At 30.9% G+C, this 16,934-nt stretch overlaps 1 protein-coding gene across 1 annotated transcript in view; it reads right to left on the bottom strand.

Moving 5' to 3' along the window:
- Positions 1–469: 469 nt before the first annotated feature.
- Positions 470–16,934, bottom strand: part of LOC111004461 (lachesin) — a 62,677-nt gene continuing 46,212 nt past the window's right edge. Inside the window, exons 4-11 of the mRNA XM_022275496.2 lie at positions 13,988–14,195; positions 7,449–7,619; positions 4,408–4,536; positions 3,061–3,202; positions 1,821–1,972; positions 1,500–1,604; positions 980–1,042; positions 470–670 (exon numbers count right to left, since the gene is read on the bottom strand). Coding sequence (XP_022131188.2) covers positions 483–670; positions 980–1,042; positions 1,500–1,604; positions 1,821–1,972; positions 3,061–3,202; positions 4,408–4,536; positions 7,449–7,619; positions 13,988–14,195 — 1,158 coding nt within the window. The 3' untranslated portion in view covers positions 470–482. The remainder of the gene's footprint in view (positions 671–979; positions 1,043–1,499; positions 1,605–1,820; positions 1,973–3,060; positions 3,203–4,407; positions 4,537–7,448; positions 7,620–13,987; positions 14,196–16,934) is intronic.

Genomic DNA, 16,934 nt, shown 5'->3' with positions numbered 1-16,934 from the left:
GTTATTGATATGCTTCTTTAATATTAAACGTTTTTGTACATATTACAGTTTCGTACTATTATTGGGTAAGTAATATTATAAAAAAATGTATTATATTATTTTTAAATTACTGCCGCCAAAATAAAACGTCAGTTTCAACTTACAGCTGTACTGAACCGTTCATTAATAGTTAACTATTACGTCTTAAATCCAATTAAAGGTTAATAGATGTTTTCCAATGCAGGACCAAATCCCCCTCATTAAGTAATCAGTCATTAAATTTTGACTTGTTGATTTTAGATAAATGAATTTTCGAGATAAATGATGATTGAGTACATCTGTAAGTAACGGTATTATTCACTTAAAAGGAAATTATAATTTTGTTTTTTTTAATTTAAATTAACCATAAATTATGTACAAAATATACTAAGCTTAAACTTAATCTGAACTAACACAACAAAATTAAATTTTTTTTTATTGTAAACACTATATCACTTAACTTATCACCTTGAATATTGGATATCGTATTTATTTTCTAAAATTAAATATGTTTGTAGTCTATATAGAAAGTGAAATAATGTGGGTAGTAATAAAATTGTTGTTGATGTTCGAAGTGAGCGCGCGCTTGACTCCACAGTCGGCAACCAGTTGTTGTCGAGGACGGATTGCTCTATGACATTTTGCATTGTATCTGTGGATTTTTTATATTTATAGTTAATTGATTCTTCTAGACTTCTAAAGTACATTAAAGAGTAAAATACTATGAGCTCATTATCGGTAGATTTTAGGATTGACGTCGAAATAGTAATGTAACTTATGCAAACATAAGGAAACTCCTATTCTTAAATCGGCATTTAATTTCACATCTCTGTATCAAGGAAATATTAATTTTTATTATAATATTAATACTACTTCAATGTTATTACTTTGCGGGATGACAACTTTAATAAAGTTTTTTTTTTAATTTTAGAATAATTATTGGTTACTATTAAGTTCTTACCAAAAGTGGTTACGTCTGGTGTATAGAATTTTTGCTCAGCGGGCTGCAACGCTACTATGTAATCTGAAACAAAATAATAAAATGACCGGATTATTGGTTTTTTATTTTTTGTTTTACCCGATAATACTAAATTTTCTCCTCGTACATACGAAATTTAAATATTAGCTCCGCAAGGTAAATTTAACATGAGTTCGCACATACAAAGATAACTCTATTACTGGCTATGACTGGCATTGCCGTCCGTATTAAACTCACGTCAGAAACACAGAATAGTTACATTATGTTCCATGTTCGTTAGACATATAAGATCGACATCTGCATAGAGTAAGCAAAACTAAACCTAGCAACTTCAACGAGATTTAAAACCGCTAGGTGTCATTTAAAAAAAAAAATATATATATATATATAAAATTCTCAAATAGAAAAATTATTCCGGAATGAAGAGACAACTTCATTTTTAAAAGACAAAGGTACCTTATACCAAATAACGTACTAAGACCTATAACAACTTATAACTTACGTGGCTGTGTAGTAAGTTCTGTTGTGGTGGGCGGCGGCGTTGTCGTTGTCGTCGTCGTAGTTGTTGTTGTTGTTGTAGTTGTCGTTGTGGTAGTGATTTTTATTTCTAGAATAAAATAATAAGGTTACTCAGAGAACCTCGTTTTCGTTATGGTTTCTGCGAACGTGATTTTTTTTTATTTTAAGATATGCCTTAATAGGCATTATTCATATTAGGCATATTTCTAGAAAATGTGTTAAAGCAATCTAGAACTAAAAATTAGATTGACAAACTTCTTTTATGTATTAAATATTTTTAATAGGTTATATAATTTATACTTACCATACAACCTCAAAGTTCCTTCTGCTTTGCCGAAATTATTACTCGACACACATGTATAGGTCCCAGTATCTTCCATAGAAAATTCCGATATTGTAAGGGTGACCTTAACTTGATATGGGGAGGTCCTTACTTCTGTGATTTCATGTTTGTTACTGTAAACAAAGTAATAATGAGTAGTATTTGTTCAATATAAAAAAAAAAACAATTGCAACTTTTAGTCTTGGTCTTTAACTTCTCTAAACATTTCTTGTTTCTTTTATTAATACGGCTGAAGTGGGCGATCAGCCTTTCTATGCCTAACAGACGCTGTATAATTTTGGCTCTAAGAAAACCAACTTTCTCCATCAACGTATAAGATGTTTAATGAGCGCATTGTTACAGGCACAATTTGAATGGACGACCTAAGAATTTGTTGTCATGAACCTAGCCAATATTCCAATAATGCTTTAGAAACATTGAAAAAGTATTTCCAAACGAAAATGCTCAGTAACCGATAGGAAAAGAGATTTTCTGTGACTTATCGTTAGCTCTGATTGTAGATTTAGTACGTTCAGCAAATAGCGCACAGAACGGCTGTCAATCTCCACTTGTATTTCACAGTAAAGTGCCGGAAAATTCAGCTCCGACAAGTTTCCAAAGTGTAAAATAAAATCCAGCATGTAACGCTATCGCATTCTTAATGGTCGGTCGGAACCGGACGAATTTGATTCTGGAGCTTTCCGCAGAGCTTTTTGTAAATGGTTTATTATCTGCATGTCGCTCTATTAATAAGCAATTCAAATGTTTTTTTAATTTGTATGTTATACAAATACAAACGTATATTTTTTTTTTAATTATAGTTTAACATTTGCTCGAACGATGAAGGAAAACATCGTGAGGAAACAGATATGTCTTAGACCCAAAAAGTCGACGACGTGTGTCTAATAGGTAAGTAGGTAGTTGATCACCTACTTGCCTATTAGATTTAAAAATGATCATGAAACAGATTCAGAAATCTGAGGCCAAGACCTAAAGAGGTTGTAGCGCTACTGATTTATTTATTTGTATGTTATATTCTAAAAATTATTGATTGAAACTTTCACGGCTTCAACCTGGCGTATCACGAGTGTCCCCGAGAGACCCTTAAAAGGAAGGCACTCTCGTCCCCTTTTATCATTATAACTTTGTAATTGTTCAACAATTATTTTAATTGGTTTTAATTTCTAAGTGTATTAAATCAAACTTAACCTAACTTACTTACCTGGCCAGAATCATTGTTTTATCACCACTCCTTAGCCAAAAGTTTATTGGGTGTGGATATGCTTCTACGATACATTCTAAAGTGGCTTGTGAACCCGTAGGAACTCCCATCACCTTCGTCGATGTCAAAATTGATGGACTAACTATAAGAAATATAAATACTTAAATAAATGTAGAGTTAAAAGGTGCATTAGTAGTATGCACAAATATATATTAAGCATTTAGGTGTTATTTAGAAGAACATGGTATTTTTTTAATATTTAGAACAAGATTTTTCAGCAATAAAACGAAAACGTTTAAGTAAATAAATGGCGTGTAAGGAGCTTACATGTTGCCAATATATAAGTTAGACAAGTAATAATTCGACATCTATACTCTCTTTACTAATATTATAACATAAAAAAAAATATTACGTTTTTCTGATAGGTCAATAATTTATTTTGATTATATTTAATTAATATACACTGGACATGTAGTACTATTAATTGTTGTGCAATATAATAAAGAATCTTTGAAATTGAATTGTATAACTTCTGAACCGACTTCAACAATTCTTAAAGTATAAGAATATTACATCCTGAGTAACACATGCCATATTTACAGGGCCGAATTTAGTGGAGGGCACAGAGGAGACTTAGAAAAAGAAAAACATTTTAAATTCCGACTAGTAATCACAAGAAAAAAACTTTTATTTTGATAAATTTTTATGTGTTTGCTCTTTTTGGTTTTAACAATAAATTATTAATTTATAAAACTCAACTGAAAAAAATTGTTCATTTATTTAAAAATATAATTTGCGGCCAGGCCTCCACTCCTTTTTTGCCCCGAGCCAGACGATCCAGCTCTGCAAATTTATATGTTTTATATACATATTAAAAATTTAGAAATAAATGTCTGGTAGTGCGAAGCCGAGATAGTTTCCTAGCAGTACAATGAATACCATCGTTTGTAGACAGACATACTTTATGGCATTGGTAATAGAACTCCAAAGACAATATTCATAAACTTTAACAAATGAACTTAGCTTGTATTAAATCAGTTTATCTTGCTAAAATGGCCCATTTCAGATGCCATTTATGTAAGTATTTTAATAATTGATGTCTCTATCTGACCATTATGTTTAATAGCCATTGCGGTAAGCCATAACGTGTACATTATGATTAAATTGCGACAATATGTTGACACTAATATCTTCTAAGGAACAGGAAGTAGGGATTATGTCATTACTATTAATTTGGTGAGATTTTGTGGTGAGAGACATTGGTGATGGTATACTCGTATAATAAACGTTTACGATGGACGTCAAAAAATGCACAGTCCCATATTGTACAATTAAACTGTTACTTACAATTCACACTTAGCATGATCCTCTTGCTAACGGATGGTGGAACGTCGTTTGAGGCTATGCAGAGATAGGCGCCCATTTGTCTTCGATCGACCTTCGTGAGATTCAGTGATGGCCCAGTGTACATGTCAACTATAACAAAGAACGTAAAGAAATCTCTGTCAGAACATAGAATAGGAACAGGAAAAATGCACGTCGTATTGGAAAATACTTCCTTAGGGTGGAGAACTCAGCTTATAAGACCCTTATGTTGAGTGAATTTTGCATTTTCTTTTCTTTATCAATCAATTATTTTACAAACGATACAGCGCTATATTATGGCTTTGCAATAAACGGATAATAGGATAGGAATCTACCAAAGCTAAAAGTCTACAAACAAAGAAAATCAAATCTGTTTCAAATTGATTGAAACACATTTTGTTTTTTTGTATATATATATGTCCAAATATAAGCAGTCGGTTATGCAAGGTTCCTACATATTTTCATACTACAAAAAAATTCAATAAATTATTTGATTAATCAATCAATGATATTATATGTATGATAAAAAATTATTCATCTTTCTAAAGTGACACCTATATTTATAAAACCATTTTAGGCAAGCCCCACAGTTCTAAATCTGAATTAGTGCGATTATAATCTACATTTTTTAATACTCTTAAGGTCGTAACTTTAATAATATTAGTTCTATTAGGTAGGTAAGACAAAGGAACTATTTGATGTTTTGTTATTTCACGTTCATGTCGCAATGAAAATAATAAATAACAGAATATTACATCACACAGTATTTTTGTTAACTGAGGCGGTACGTAATAAAATTACTTCTATATATAATAATACAACAAGTAATTAATATATATTAATTATTTGCTTCTTAACTATGACATTCCTTAAATTTTATAATATTATGTGGCTAAGCTTTGGTAGCGTTCATACGTTTTGTAAGCCCCATAAAACCACGCGATATGGTATACACTAACAAACCAAAGGTCTTACAATCATTAGTTTTTATTTACAACTTTAAATCATTTTAAAATAAATTACTTTAGTTTCAGCGAACATTTTAATATTCAACTTTTGTTCTGGTACCATTTATCGTAAGTTTATCTTTTTTTTCAATTCCCTATAGAATAAAATAGAATACCTTATTTTATTTTGTTTTTTTAGATGGCCTGTTCTTCATTTGATATTAGCATATTTTTGATTGTCTATATTTATTAGCTATCATCGAGTTCAGCCTCACTAGCATTCAAGAAAACAAGTGTTATGCAATAAACACTGATTGCAGTAAAGGTAATGATTATATGACAATGTATGTAGTGCGGCATACGATCCCAAAAAAAGAACTAAGCTTTGTTCTAGATAAACAGTACTCCATTTTGGTAGCAAAGGTGTGTGCAGTTTTCTAAAACTGCTAAGCTAAGCTAAGCTATAAAAAATGATTACTTCTGTAAATAATTGTAATTTTTTAAATCTTGTCTTATAAATAGAGCATAATAGTATAATTTTTAAGACAAATCATATTATTAATTTAAGAACAGATTGTGTCATGTTATTACAATGTAAATAAAATTTTCGAAAATACATGAATAAACTTTTGTAAAGAGGATCAAATATGTAAAAGAAATGGTAGGGAAGTATCCATAAGAATTTACCGGGAAGACGTTGGTATTATGAGTTGGATATAGCTAACCGTGACTTCTGCATCACAATCAACAGATTGCGATTTGGCCACAACACTGCACTGACAGTCGTCGCAAAACTTAATATAAAGCAATATATCGCAAGTATATCGACGAGATCGCAGGCATGATCCAATATTTACTTTAAGTTTCAAATATGAAAATTGGTGCCCGAAAATAAGAATTGGTAAGGTATCGTTACGAATTAATTGGTTCTTGTGCGTTTCCATCTTATATAAGCGATTCTCTCAATATTAGTATAAGCGTATTATTTGGTCGTTGTAACTATGTGTAGGGAGAATATACATTCTATATTTTATATTTGCAAGACTTTTCAGTATATAAGTAAATAATACAAATATGTGTGTGTCCTTATTATGATATTAACATATATAAGAACGCACGCAGTAGATGTTACATAATATTAGCAGATCAGGCGTTTAGTTTATTAGATCGTCAGTCGCCGATCGCCTCTCTCTTCCTGTTTCACCCCCACAAATCGTTTAAATAATGGCCAATGGAAAATAATTCGTTTAAAAAGGCCTTAAAGTCAAAGGTCTTAATTAATCATCAGGTCATACAAAAAGAAATAGGTAGTAGTGTTTTATCATCCGAGTTACCAATACCATTTATGTAAGCTATTTAACCTCCGACGACTACATAGTCGGGGAATTATCTAGAAAATATTTATAAAAAAAAAGTCTTACGAAAATATATGAATTAGAAAGTCTGTACACAGATAATATCCGTCCCATACCTTAATTGGAAGTTATGAAACCTACATTAATGTAATGAATATCAATGTTTGCGTTCAAATAATAATATCACATGTTCAGGTATCAGGTACACGTTTGTATTAAGTTCTTTGCTAAAGGAAAATCAATTACCGTAGTAAATCAAACTCAGAAAGGCAATTATACGAGAAACATCCGATAATTGTTTCGCTTCGCTTATCAGTATATCTTTCAGACTAAGTGCTTTTATTATTTAAATTTATTAGATTTTCTTTGATATTGGTTGCCTCGATCGTTTTGATAAATATAATTGTAGCTTATTTTGATTTGAGTTTTCGCAGTAATGAAAACCTTTTGAACTTTGATGGAATTAGAGTTAAGCAGGCGACTTTTAAGGTTGAGGGTGAAGGTTCGAGCACTAGCTGTGGACTTATTGATTTTTCTGTCTATCAGCGAAAGAAACATCGTGAAGAAACTGCTAGTCATATAACCAAAATGTATGTATTATTTTTAAAGAATGTAAAGAGTACATAACGGTTGTAACGCCAATTGGTTTGTGGACTCAGTTTTTGCGTAAGGTTGTAGCGCCAATGTAATATTAATATTTAACCTTTTATTTTTACAATACCTTTGTGTAACTCTCCAGCTTCGTTTCTCAACATTATATTTGTACCATCTTCTCTCCTCCATAGTATCCGTGGAAGAGGTCTGCCCTCGGCCTTACAAGAGATGCTCACATCCGTACCTTCTCGTGCCACCAGGTCACCGCTTGTGCCTTCATCTACGATGTTTGGAGGTACTGTAAAAATATTTATTTGAATACAAAACCATAGAGAAACCTGTTAAATATATTTAGTATTAAGTTTCTATAATTATGATAATATTTGTATGTCCCATGTGTAATTGATGGTACAAAAATTTTCTGTGTCGGACGTAATATATATACCTACTAGCAGACTCGACCAAGCATTGCTGTGGCTAAGGTATTTGTTATAATACATATTAGTAAACTATTCAAGGGAAACGGTAGGAGAACTTATGTTAAACGTTGGTACTTTTATCACAGCGCCATCTGTTATAATTATATCAAATAATAAACAAATATTTGCAATTAAACATTTCATTATATTAAGATGTCAATTTTTAAACTATTGTTTTTACAGAAAACATTAACGATATCCTACCAATTCCAAATTGCTAATTAAGTGATACCAAAAAGGAAGCCAATCAATCGTTTAATTAAAGGCTTTAACTTAATTTTGAACTTTAGGTAGAAATTAGAGACGTAGACATTTTTTGTTAAATTTATGTTAAGTCACTTTATGTAGTAGGTACCGAAAATACACAGAAAATTCAAAATACATAATTTAATATCAAGAGCTATAAAAATACTCGATTCAAAGCAAAAACTTTTACTACAAGACTTTTATATACGAAAAAGGTAAAAATATTGAATTGGATCGTTAGTTACGAGTTGTGATCGTTGAGCTTAGAAATTACTTTGAACTTTTATTAAAATCAATTTTCGGGAAAGGCTCTATAACAGCCTTAACGCTTTACGCCGACATTTTTCTAGGCGAATAGGCTTTTGTGGTTTATGAAGCGAACTTCCAGTCTATATCTTTTCAATAAACTTACACACGAGGCGAAACTTTTTCTTTCTCGATAATCAGCTTTTTATTTTTGTTATGCCCGCGTTACACAAGGCTAGTTTTCCAAACTAGGATAGCAATCTAGTATTGTCCTGGCTTGCTGACCTGACTTGGAACATGCTAGTTCTGTTTACATGAGGCTAGAATTATTTTAAGATTGACCACACGTCTAAAATGAGCTGCATGCGAAAAAACACTGAAAGAGTTACTTCGAAAACAGTGCTAATTCGCACTAGACGAACTGGAAGGAGAGTTACAAAACTGTCTGTCTATCACTATCTTTGATTTGCCACAATTTTTTTGTAGTTCTGAATCATGTTTTGATTTGTCTTTATAACTTTCAAGGGTTCCACAGATATTCATGGTCACGATACAGTTGTACAAACTTTTAATGAATATCCATACTTAGTTTAGATAAACAGAACGCGTGGTTCCTGCTTCCTAGCCAACTAAAAACTAGCTTCACCGGCCACATGAAGCTACACAAGCCAGGATAGTATAATCAGTGTGTACTTTCCTAAAAATAGAACTCCATCCTATTACAAACTATCCTATACATATTGTCTACATGAAGCCAAAAGTACTAGCTTGCTAGCTTACTGACACTAGCTTGCTATCCTAGATTGAAAAACTAGCCTCGTGTAACTCAGGCATTACAGACGTAAATCTTATAGTTTAAGGTATTGTCACTTTGTCTTAAGGTCATAGAGTTTACCAAAAATATTCTTACAACTTATACGATTTTATTGTATGGAAAGGATAAAATATGATATAAAAAAAGTAATTTCCATGAAATGTTTCTTTATGAAAGAAATATAATTATGATCCCTATTCTACCATTTCATATAATATACTCCTATGTTCAATATAGACGAAACTAAATTTAAAAATAGATGACTTATGGTGGATATGATAAAAGATTTTTTTATATAAATTCACGCAAAGCCGACTTGTTTGTTTTATTTGTAGTGTGCATAGTGAAATGCATGAAGCGAGATATGTAGGTATGCTAGGATCGTTGCAAGTGGTAAACCGAAAACTCTCTGCCTACACCTTCAGGAAAAGGGCATGACATAATATATAGAATATTTATATGATTTATAGCTTTACATAATTTTCATAAAGTTTAATATTAATTATAATTAAATGATTTTTTTATGAATTAATTAACGTACCAATGACCTTAATTATGTATAAATAAAAAAATAAGATAAATGGTTCATAATAGAATTATGTAGCCTAGAAAAGCCTTTTAAGTTATTAAAAATAAATTGTGATCCTGCAAGTTGCAAGCTGCAAGCAAGTTGCAAGCAAGTTGGATTTTTTAATAAAATTGCTTGATTTTCTAGTACTAAGAATTTAACGCAGACTATTCTATGGCGGATAGTAATTATAATATTAAACAATATTTGACTGGATCAAGTTTTCTTTCAGGTGCAGCAGTTTGGCTGACTGGTACAGTTTTTTTATGACATTTTATAATAAAATGAATTAAAAAGGATATCTGGTAAGAAACGTTTCCAATGACCGATAAAATTATTTTAACATTCAAAACCTAACTCGACAGATACAAATGTATTAAACAGTGTTTGTAATAAGCGAGAACGATATATTTACGCAAGCCTACTTAGACACCTGCTCGTAAATCTCTAAATATCGACAAATTCAATACGATATTACCAGATAATAAATCTTTAGAAGAAATTCCCTCGTATTTTACAGCTGAATACTTCGGTAGCTTTCGGTTATTTTCATTCCAACTGTGGGCATTATAAAAAACAATGGAACTCGACGTGAACGAAGTAATTTATATATCATGGGATTGTTATGCCGGGGAGGTTTTTACGATTTTATTCGTTATGTTTACAGGAGGGAAAATTGTTAGCGTACCTACGCCTTTATACACAAATGATATAAACATGTGTATGTATTATGTAATATTGTGTTTTGAAAATTAATGAAACAACGGGCGTCTGTTATTTGACTTCAAACGAACTGTGTTTATTGAAAAAGACTTAACTAATGCTTGTCACTTACATAACTCACTAGATGACGCTAGGTGTACTACTAACTGCTACTATTATTTTTTTGTATATAAATCTCCTGTCACGATGTTTGTCCGCGATGGACTAATAAACTACTGAACCGATATCAATCAAATTTGCACAATTTGATCTATCTTAGAAGATAGGATAGCATACATCTCAATTTATACCCGCAATATTATTTTATTGCATATATTTGTTTATTATTTTATTCAATTCTAACAGATGGCGTTTCACATAAGTTCTCCTACCGTTTCCATTGAATAGTTTACTACTATGTAATATAACAAAAACCCTAGCCACAGCAGCGCTTGGCCGAGTCTGCTAGTCTTAATATATATATTTCTTGTGTGCGTGTGTATGTGACTGAACTCCTCCAAAACGACTGGACCGATTTAGACGAAATTTTTTGTGTGTGTTCGAGGGGATCTGGGAATGGTTTAGATTCACAATTTTGTCCGCTGGACAATGTTTTTTTAATTAATTTTCAATTTATTAGTTGTTGTTGATTTTGGAATGTTTTACATTGGATCCGACAGACGGCGCTACCATCGCAGTGTCAAATTTTAAATAATATTCGAATTTTAATTTTAGTCTGTCCCGAAATTTAAAAAAAGTTTTGTTATCATTGTGTTATATCGTGTGTGACCATGTGCTGGATCGTTAGATATTGTCATAACATTTGAATAATAATTTTCATCAAAATGGCTTATTAAAAATTGAAATTTTGAAATTAAAGACGTGTAGACAGGACAACGTCTGTCGGATCCGCTAGTATATTATATAATTCGAAAAATATTATTTAAAGCAGCAAAATAGTTATCGTTAAGTAATAATATATCATAAATATAATAAATCGTAGTTCTTTCCTACCGTTTATAGACTACGATAGAGGGAATTTTCATAAATTACTAGCTGACCCAGCAAAACTAATAAATTATAAAAGTTAGACATGTACTGTCGCTGAATTTTTTGTAGGCATTATCAAGCTCTACAACTTTTCTCTTGAACCCAATCATATATCACTCAACGTTGAGGTAACATTTGTAAGAATTCACGATCCTTGCTATTCCGAGTATCACGAAGACTTTTAATTTTTCGGGTAAATATACTCACAAATAACCTTAATCCCAATAAACTTTACCTCTTTATAATATTAGTAAAAATATAGTAAATTGAAACGGTAGAAAAGTCTGGAGACTTCGAAATACGCGTTTATTGAGGAAGATAAATTGTACTTCTCTAAACTTTATCTTTGATCGAACAAAGCTAACGAAGTTTTCCACAGAAATATGAAATTGCTGTAACGTCAAGACAGCTGTTGTTCTAATTTTACATTTATTTTGTTAAGAGATAAGGATTATTTAAGTAATTGACAATGTAAATAAATCGCCTTTGAAACGGATGTTAAATATTATTAAATTTTTAGAGGAATTATAAGAGATATTTACTTTCTTTTCAATTTGAATACATAAATAATAAAGAAATAGGCGGCTTCTTCCAGGTAATATCCTTGGAGGCTGGTCGAGCAACTTCAAGACTTGGAGTAAAATTTCGAGAGATAGAAATACAGAGAACCTAAGCAAACGGATCGTTTGCTTAAATTAATGCATTTATCTATATATAATAACTAAAAAAAATATTTTTGCAAAAGGAATTTGTCGTTGCCTATGTAGGCCATATATTATCCATCGAAGTAGGGACTAACGACAAATTGCTAATTTATACGACCCGATTAACGAAGTGATCGAACGGGAACAGTCATTTGTTTCAGAGGTTATTTGAGTAAAATTCCCCCGTTCTTGCTGCAGATATATTCAATGGCAATATTCGGGTAAAATCGATTTATAGTCTGAAATAGGTTAAACCCCCCTTTGATCTCGCGTAAAGGCAGCGTTAGAACTCTATTGGAAAATTAATATTGCGCTCGTGATAATAGTTTTTAGTTAGAGGTTTTATGCGGAAACCAATTTGGGTATTAAAATTGTATATGCTTTTATTATTCTACTAGCACTTCTGTGACCAGCTTTTTAATGGTTTACGATCTAGTGCTACTGATTCTTTCCTTATCACAAGCCTCCATTATAAGTAGATTCTTAATGCATAATATATATTTTTATTCTACAAATTTATAGGTCTATAGGAACCAATTATTGTTAATTATCATAACCAAATATCATCTTTTATTTGTAGTTAATTTTTTACATCTTTATATTACATTTTTGCAAAATAGACATTAATTGGTAATCACACAATTGGGTCATTTATAGAGTTTTACACAGAAAATAAGTATTATATCATGTTATTGAACGTAAGTAAAAAAGGAAGTTTTATTATAACGCATAGGCCATGATGCCATTCATGTGTAATTATTTAACTGGGTTAGACTAATACAAATTAAACGAAATCTAATTTAAAACTAATTAAACGTCACGAAGAGTTACACGCTTACATTGTGTTTGACTTAGTATTATTGTCGGAACTCACAGTTCTTCTTAACACTCACAAGGCATTGTAATTTTATAATGAAAATGAATCTACATCTTTTTGGTGTGCAACGACTACCAAAGATATAACGACGACTATAAAAAAACACCAAGAATCTATTTTAGACAGAAAACATTTCATTCTTATCAGGGCCGTACAGTTACTGGCATTACTTATTAAAATCTACGATTTCTGTATTTGTTTTTACAAAAATTATTTTACAGTCCATTTAGTAATCATACATAATGTTTTTAAATATTCACTAGGATGGTAGTGATACTACATAATTGTATAATTAAACAAGGATATTGATAAAGGAAATTTAGAAACGTCTTTAAAACCTTTGTTGTTTATTAATTTTATACAGTTGGGTTTCTACACTCGTTAGTGGGTCAGTCGTATTAAGCAAATATAATTTTAAATAAACACACAAATCGTATAAAAATTGCTTATCTAGCCGAGAATACCCCGAAAAACATTTTGAGTTTCGAAGTTTTTGGAGCTTGCGGAGTTATTGTCTACTTGTTATCTGAATAAATGATTACAATTCATACAATTCACTTAGATAAGACCGTTTTTTGCTGTATTTTAGGCAGTTGACAATAACCTGAATAATTTTATAGGTTATCGTTATTTCATCCAATCCGAGTTTGAGTACAATACAATATTGAACTTAAACTACATTTTATCTGTGTTGTGCAGTCTCTTAATTAGTTTATTGAAAAAACGTTTGAAATAGGCACGATAAAATTAAATATAATGATAAATTGCAAATGATAATTTCCAAAAATATAAAATGATTTATTTATTGCAAAATTTTCCTATTGTAATTTAATTAAATTGTATAATGAATATGTCATTCATGTTAAAAGTATATTGTATATGGGGCATCCAAGTTTCAGCTTTACAACTTGTAACTAAGTCACAAAGGCGATGAAAATGGCGAGGAATATTATTCTGTTCGAATTTCAAAATACACTCACCTAGAACATCGACACACCCAATCTGCTTCTTCATAGTGCTTGTATTAATTTGGCACATGTAGCAGCCACGGTCTTCAATTTTCAAAGGTCGTATGTGCAGCTGCCAGGACGAGGGAGAGTCATTGGTGACGGCATATCGCGAACTGTGCGTTACTAAGCGTGTATGAAGGGTCAGTATTGTCTGATCCTCGGCTCGTATCCACGCTACCTATAAATTAATTAGAATATAGAACAGGTGTTGAGAAAACTTTTTACAAAATTAGAACTTCGAATGAAGATGTAACCATTTTATGCTCGCATGTCTTTTTTTAGTTGCGATCAGCTTGATACTCTGCTACATTTACATTTACAATAATAATATAAATACTTAGTATACGGTTCCGGGGTCAACAGGATGCTTTGTAAGTAATAATATAGGATACAATATTAATATCACTCTGGTATAGGAAAATAATGCTTTTTAATTAAATGCTATGTTATGCTATTTTTTATATGTTACACTTTACAGGAGGCAAATGAGCAGGACGAACACCTGATGTTGCACCGCCCATGGACACTCGCACTGCTAGAACGCTTGCAAGCACGCTTCAGGCCTTTTAAGAATTGGTACGCTCTTTTATTGAAGGACCTTAAGTTGGTTCGGAAATACTTCAGTGGGCAGCTGGTTCCACATAGCGATGGTGCGCGGCAGAAATTGCCACCACCACGGACGTAAAGGTGATACCGATGGTATTTTGTATTCTGCCTATACATGTCTACATATATATTGTGCGATGATAAAACTCAGCTGCAGGTAGTTCGAGCATTTTAATCAGAATCCCTCTTTTGTAAATTGTTTTAATGATGTTATGTATAGGTAGGCTTTTATGAGTGTGCCAAAATGTTAAACTTTTACGAAAAACATAACGAATTTCTAAACCACGCTCGTTTTCTTAGTTAAAACTACGTCTGCACTAAAGTCGAAAGTGCTTTTCGTGAAAAAACATTCCGTTCACAAAACTTTGTGAAATTCAAATTAAGAATACAGGTTTAAGCGCGGTTAAAGTGGTGAATTACAAGTAAAGTGTGACTAACATTATTCACAGTTAGATATAACCTTATTTGTGGTGTAGTTACTAAATAAACTATAACTGTCAAATTTTGAATAAAGAACAAATCTCACCCAAGTTCCATTTTTAAAAAAATATTTTAAACCAGCAAATTTGTCCAAAAATATATTACTTTTTACGCCTGTAGAGATTCAAATAGATTCGGAAAGGCTTGCGGCATTTTATCACGAACCAAAAGAGGTTTCAAGGATTTATTCGAAAATAGTAACATTTTGAAAGCAATGACTTAAACATAATGAAGTGTTTTATTTTACGAAATTTGAATGGATCTCAACGATATCTAACACGAATATTTAAAATAAATATTTAAGCCCTTTAAATGATTATAAATTTCAGAAATTGTGTTATTATTATGAATTATATCATTACACAATTTAATCAATTGAAAAAAAAAATTATAAAAATATAATAGTTCAGAAATAATCTTATCGATTTTAAGTCAAGTGTAGAACTTTAACTTTCTATTTTGATATGATATTTTATCTCGGGAAATAATAAAATCGAGTTAAGATTTAATTGACTAATACGTTTATAACATATTATACGGGGAAATATAAACATATTTCCCCGAGTCCTAAAACATAAAATAAATAAATAGATATTAAAGTTTTATATTAACATTTGTCGGAACGTTGACCCAAGTTTGAGCTTTTTTCATTGAATGTATTACCATCGTCGTACATCGCGGAAATGCCAACATTAAGTGGAGTCAATTTTGAAATTTCTTATATCTTTCTGTTTAATATATCTATAAGGGAAAATATCTTTGATATGTCATACAAACTTTTTCATTAACTTCGTAGCTCAATACTATTTATCAATGTCGCTGCTATTTTCGGCTACATTAGTTCAGGATTAGTGGTTTAAGCCTATTTCTAAATTCTAAATGATCTCGGCTTAGTGGTTTTGCTGTTTAGTGGCTCAAAATGTTTTAATATAAATGTCGCGTTTATTAGTACAACATAAGGTCTTACTAACAAATGCGTTATGTGTGCCTAATTAATTAGTGTGTAAAGACTACATATACAATTATAAAAATGTCGTAATTATGTTGAGTTTAGGTGAACCATCCCACTAGAAATTATATATTAATGTCGCATATTAAATATGAAATTAAATATAACAACAAATGCTTATTTTTTCCAGTGGAAGAATAATTACTTTTATTTGAAAAATAAGACAAATAAAATATAATTACATTCCAATAATATAGGGCGTGTTGCGTTCTCTTAAAATCAAAATATGTAGCTTGTATTGTAACCTAAACAAATAGTGAAATGGAGGTTAAATTGCATTAAATTAACTAAAAATAATTAGTAAAACATGATTATTTAAAATTCGTGTTTACTTTGTTTGTTAACTCAGTTCAGAAATACTGCAGAAAGCAAACGAGGGAAAAATAAAAAGACGTAACAAGTCGACGATATTATGCAAATGGATTTAATGGTTGGACGACTGATGTTTCAAATTGAAAGACCATTCGAGTGATTCATAGAATTTTTTTTAATTTTAATAATTGTTGAAGGGAACAATGTAATAGTTTTAACGAGGAATAATTTTACGTCTTTCCGATTTTTTACAGAATCAAAAAGGAATTTAGATTTTGTTTACAACAGAATTATGAAATTAGCGGCGTAGTGGATGACCCCAGTGATATATAACTATATATATTTACCAGATTATTAAACAAATAGATAAATGTATGTATATTGTATTTAATAAACAATAATTATTGAATTTTGTATAAAACAACAAATACTTCAGGGAATCCATGAAATAAATCAAAAATTCGCTTACTAATTGTTGTGTTACCTAGTTTATTTAAACATAACGATCAC

Source organism: Pieris rapae, chromosome 5 (genome assembly GCF_905147795.1).
Source record: "Pieris rapae chromosome 5, ilPieRapa1.1, whole genome shotgun sequence".
Taxonomy (NCBI): Eukaryota; Metazoa; Arthropoda; class Insecta; order Lepidoptera; family Pieridae; genus Pieris; species Pieris rapae.
This window is presented reverse-complemented; position numbering and strand designations above follow the sequence as displayed.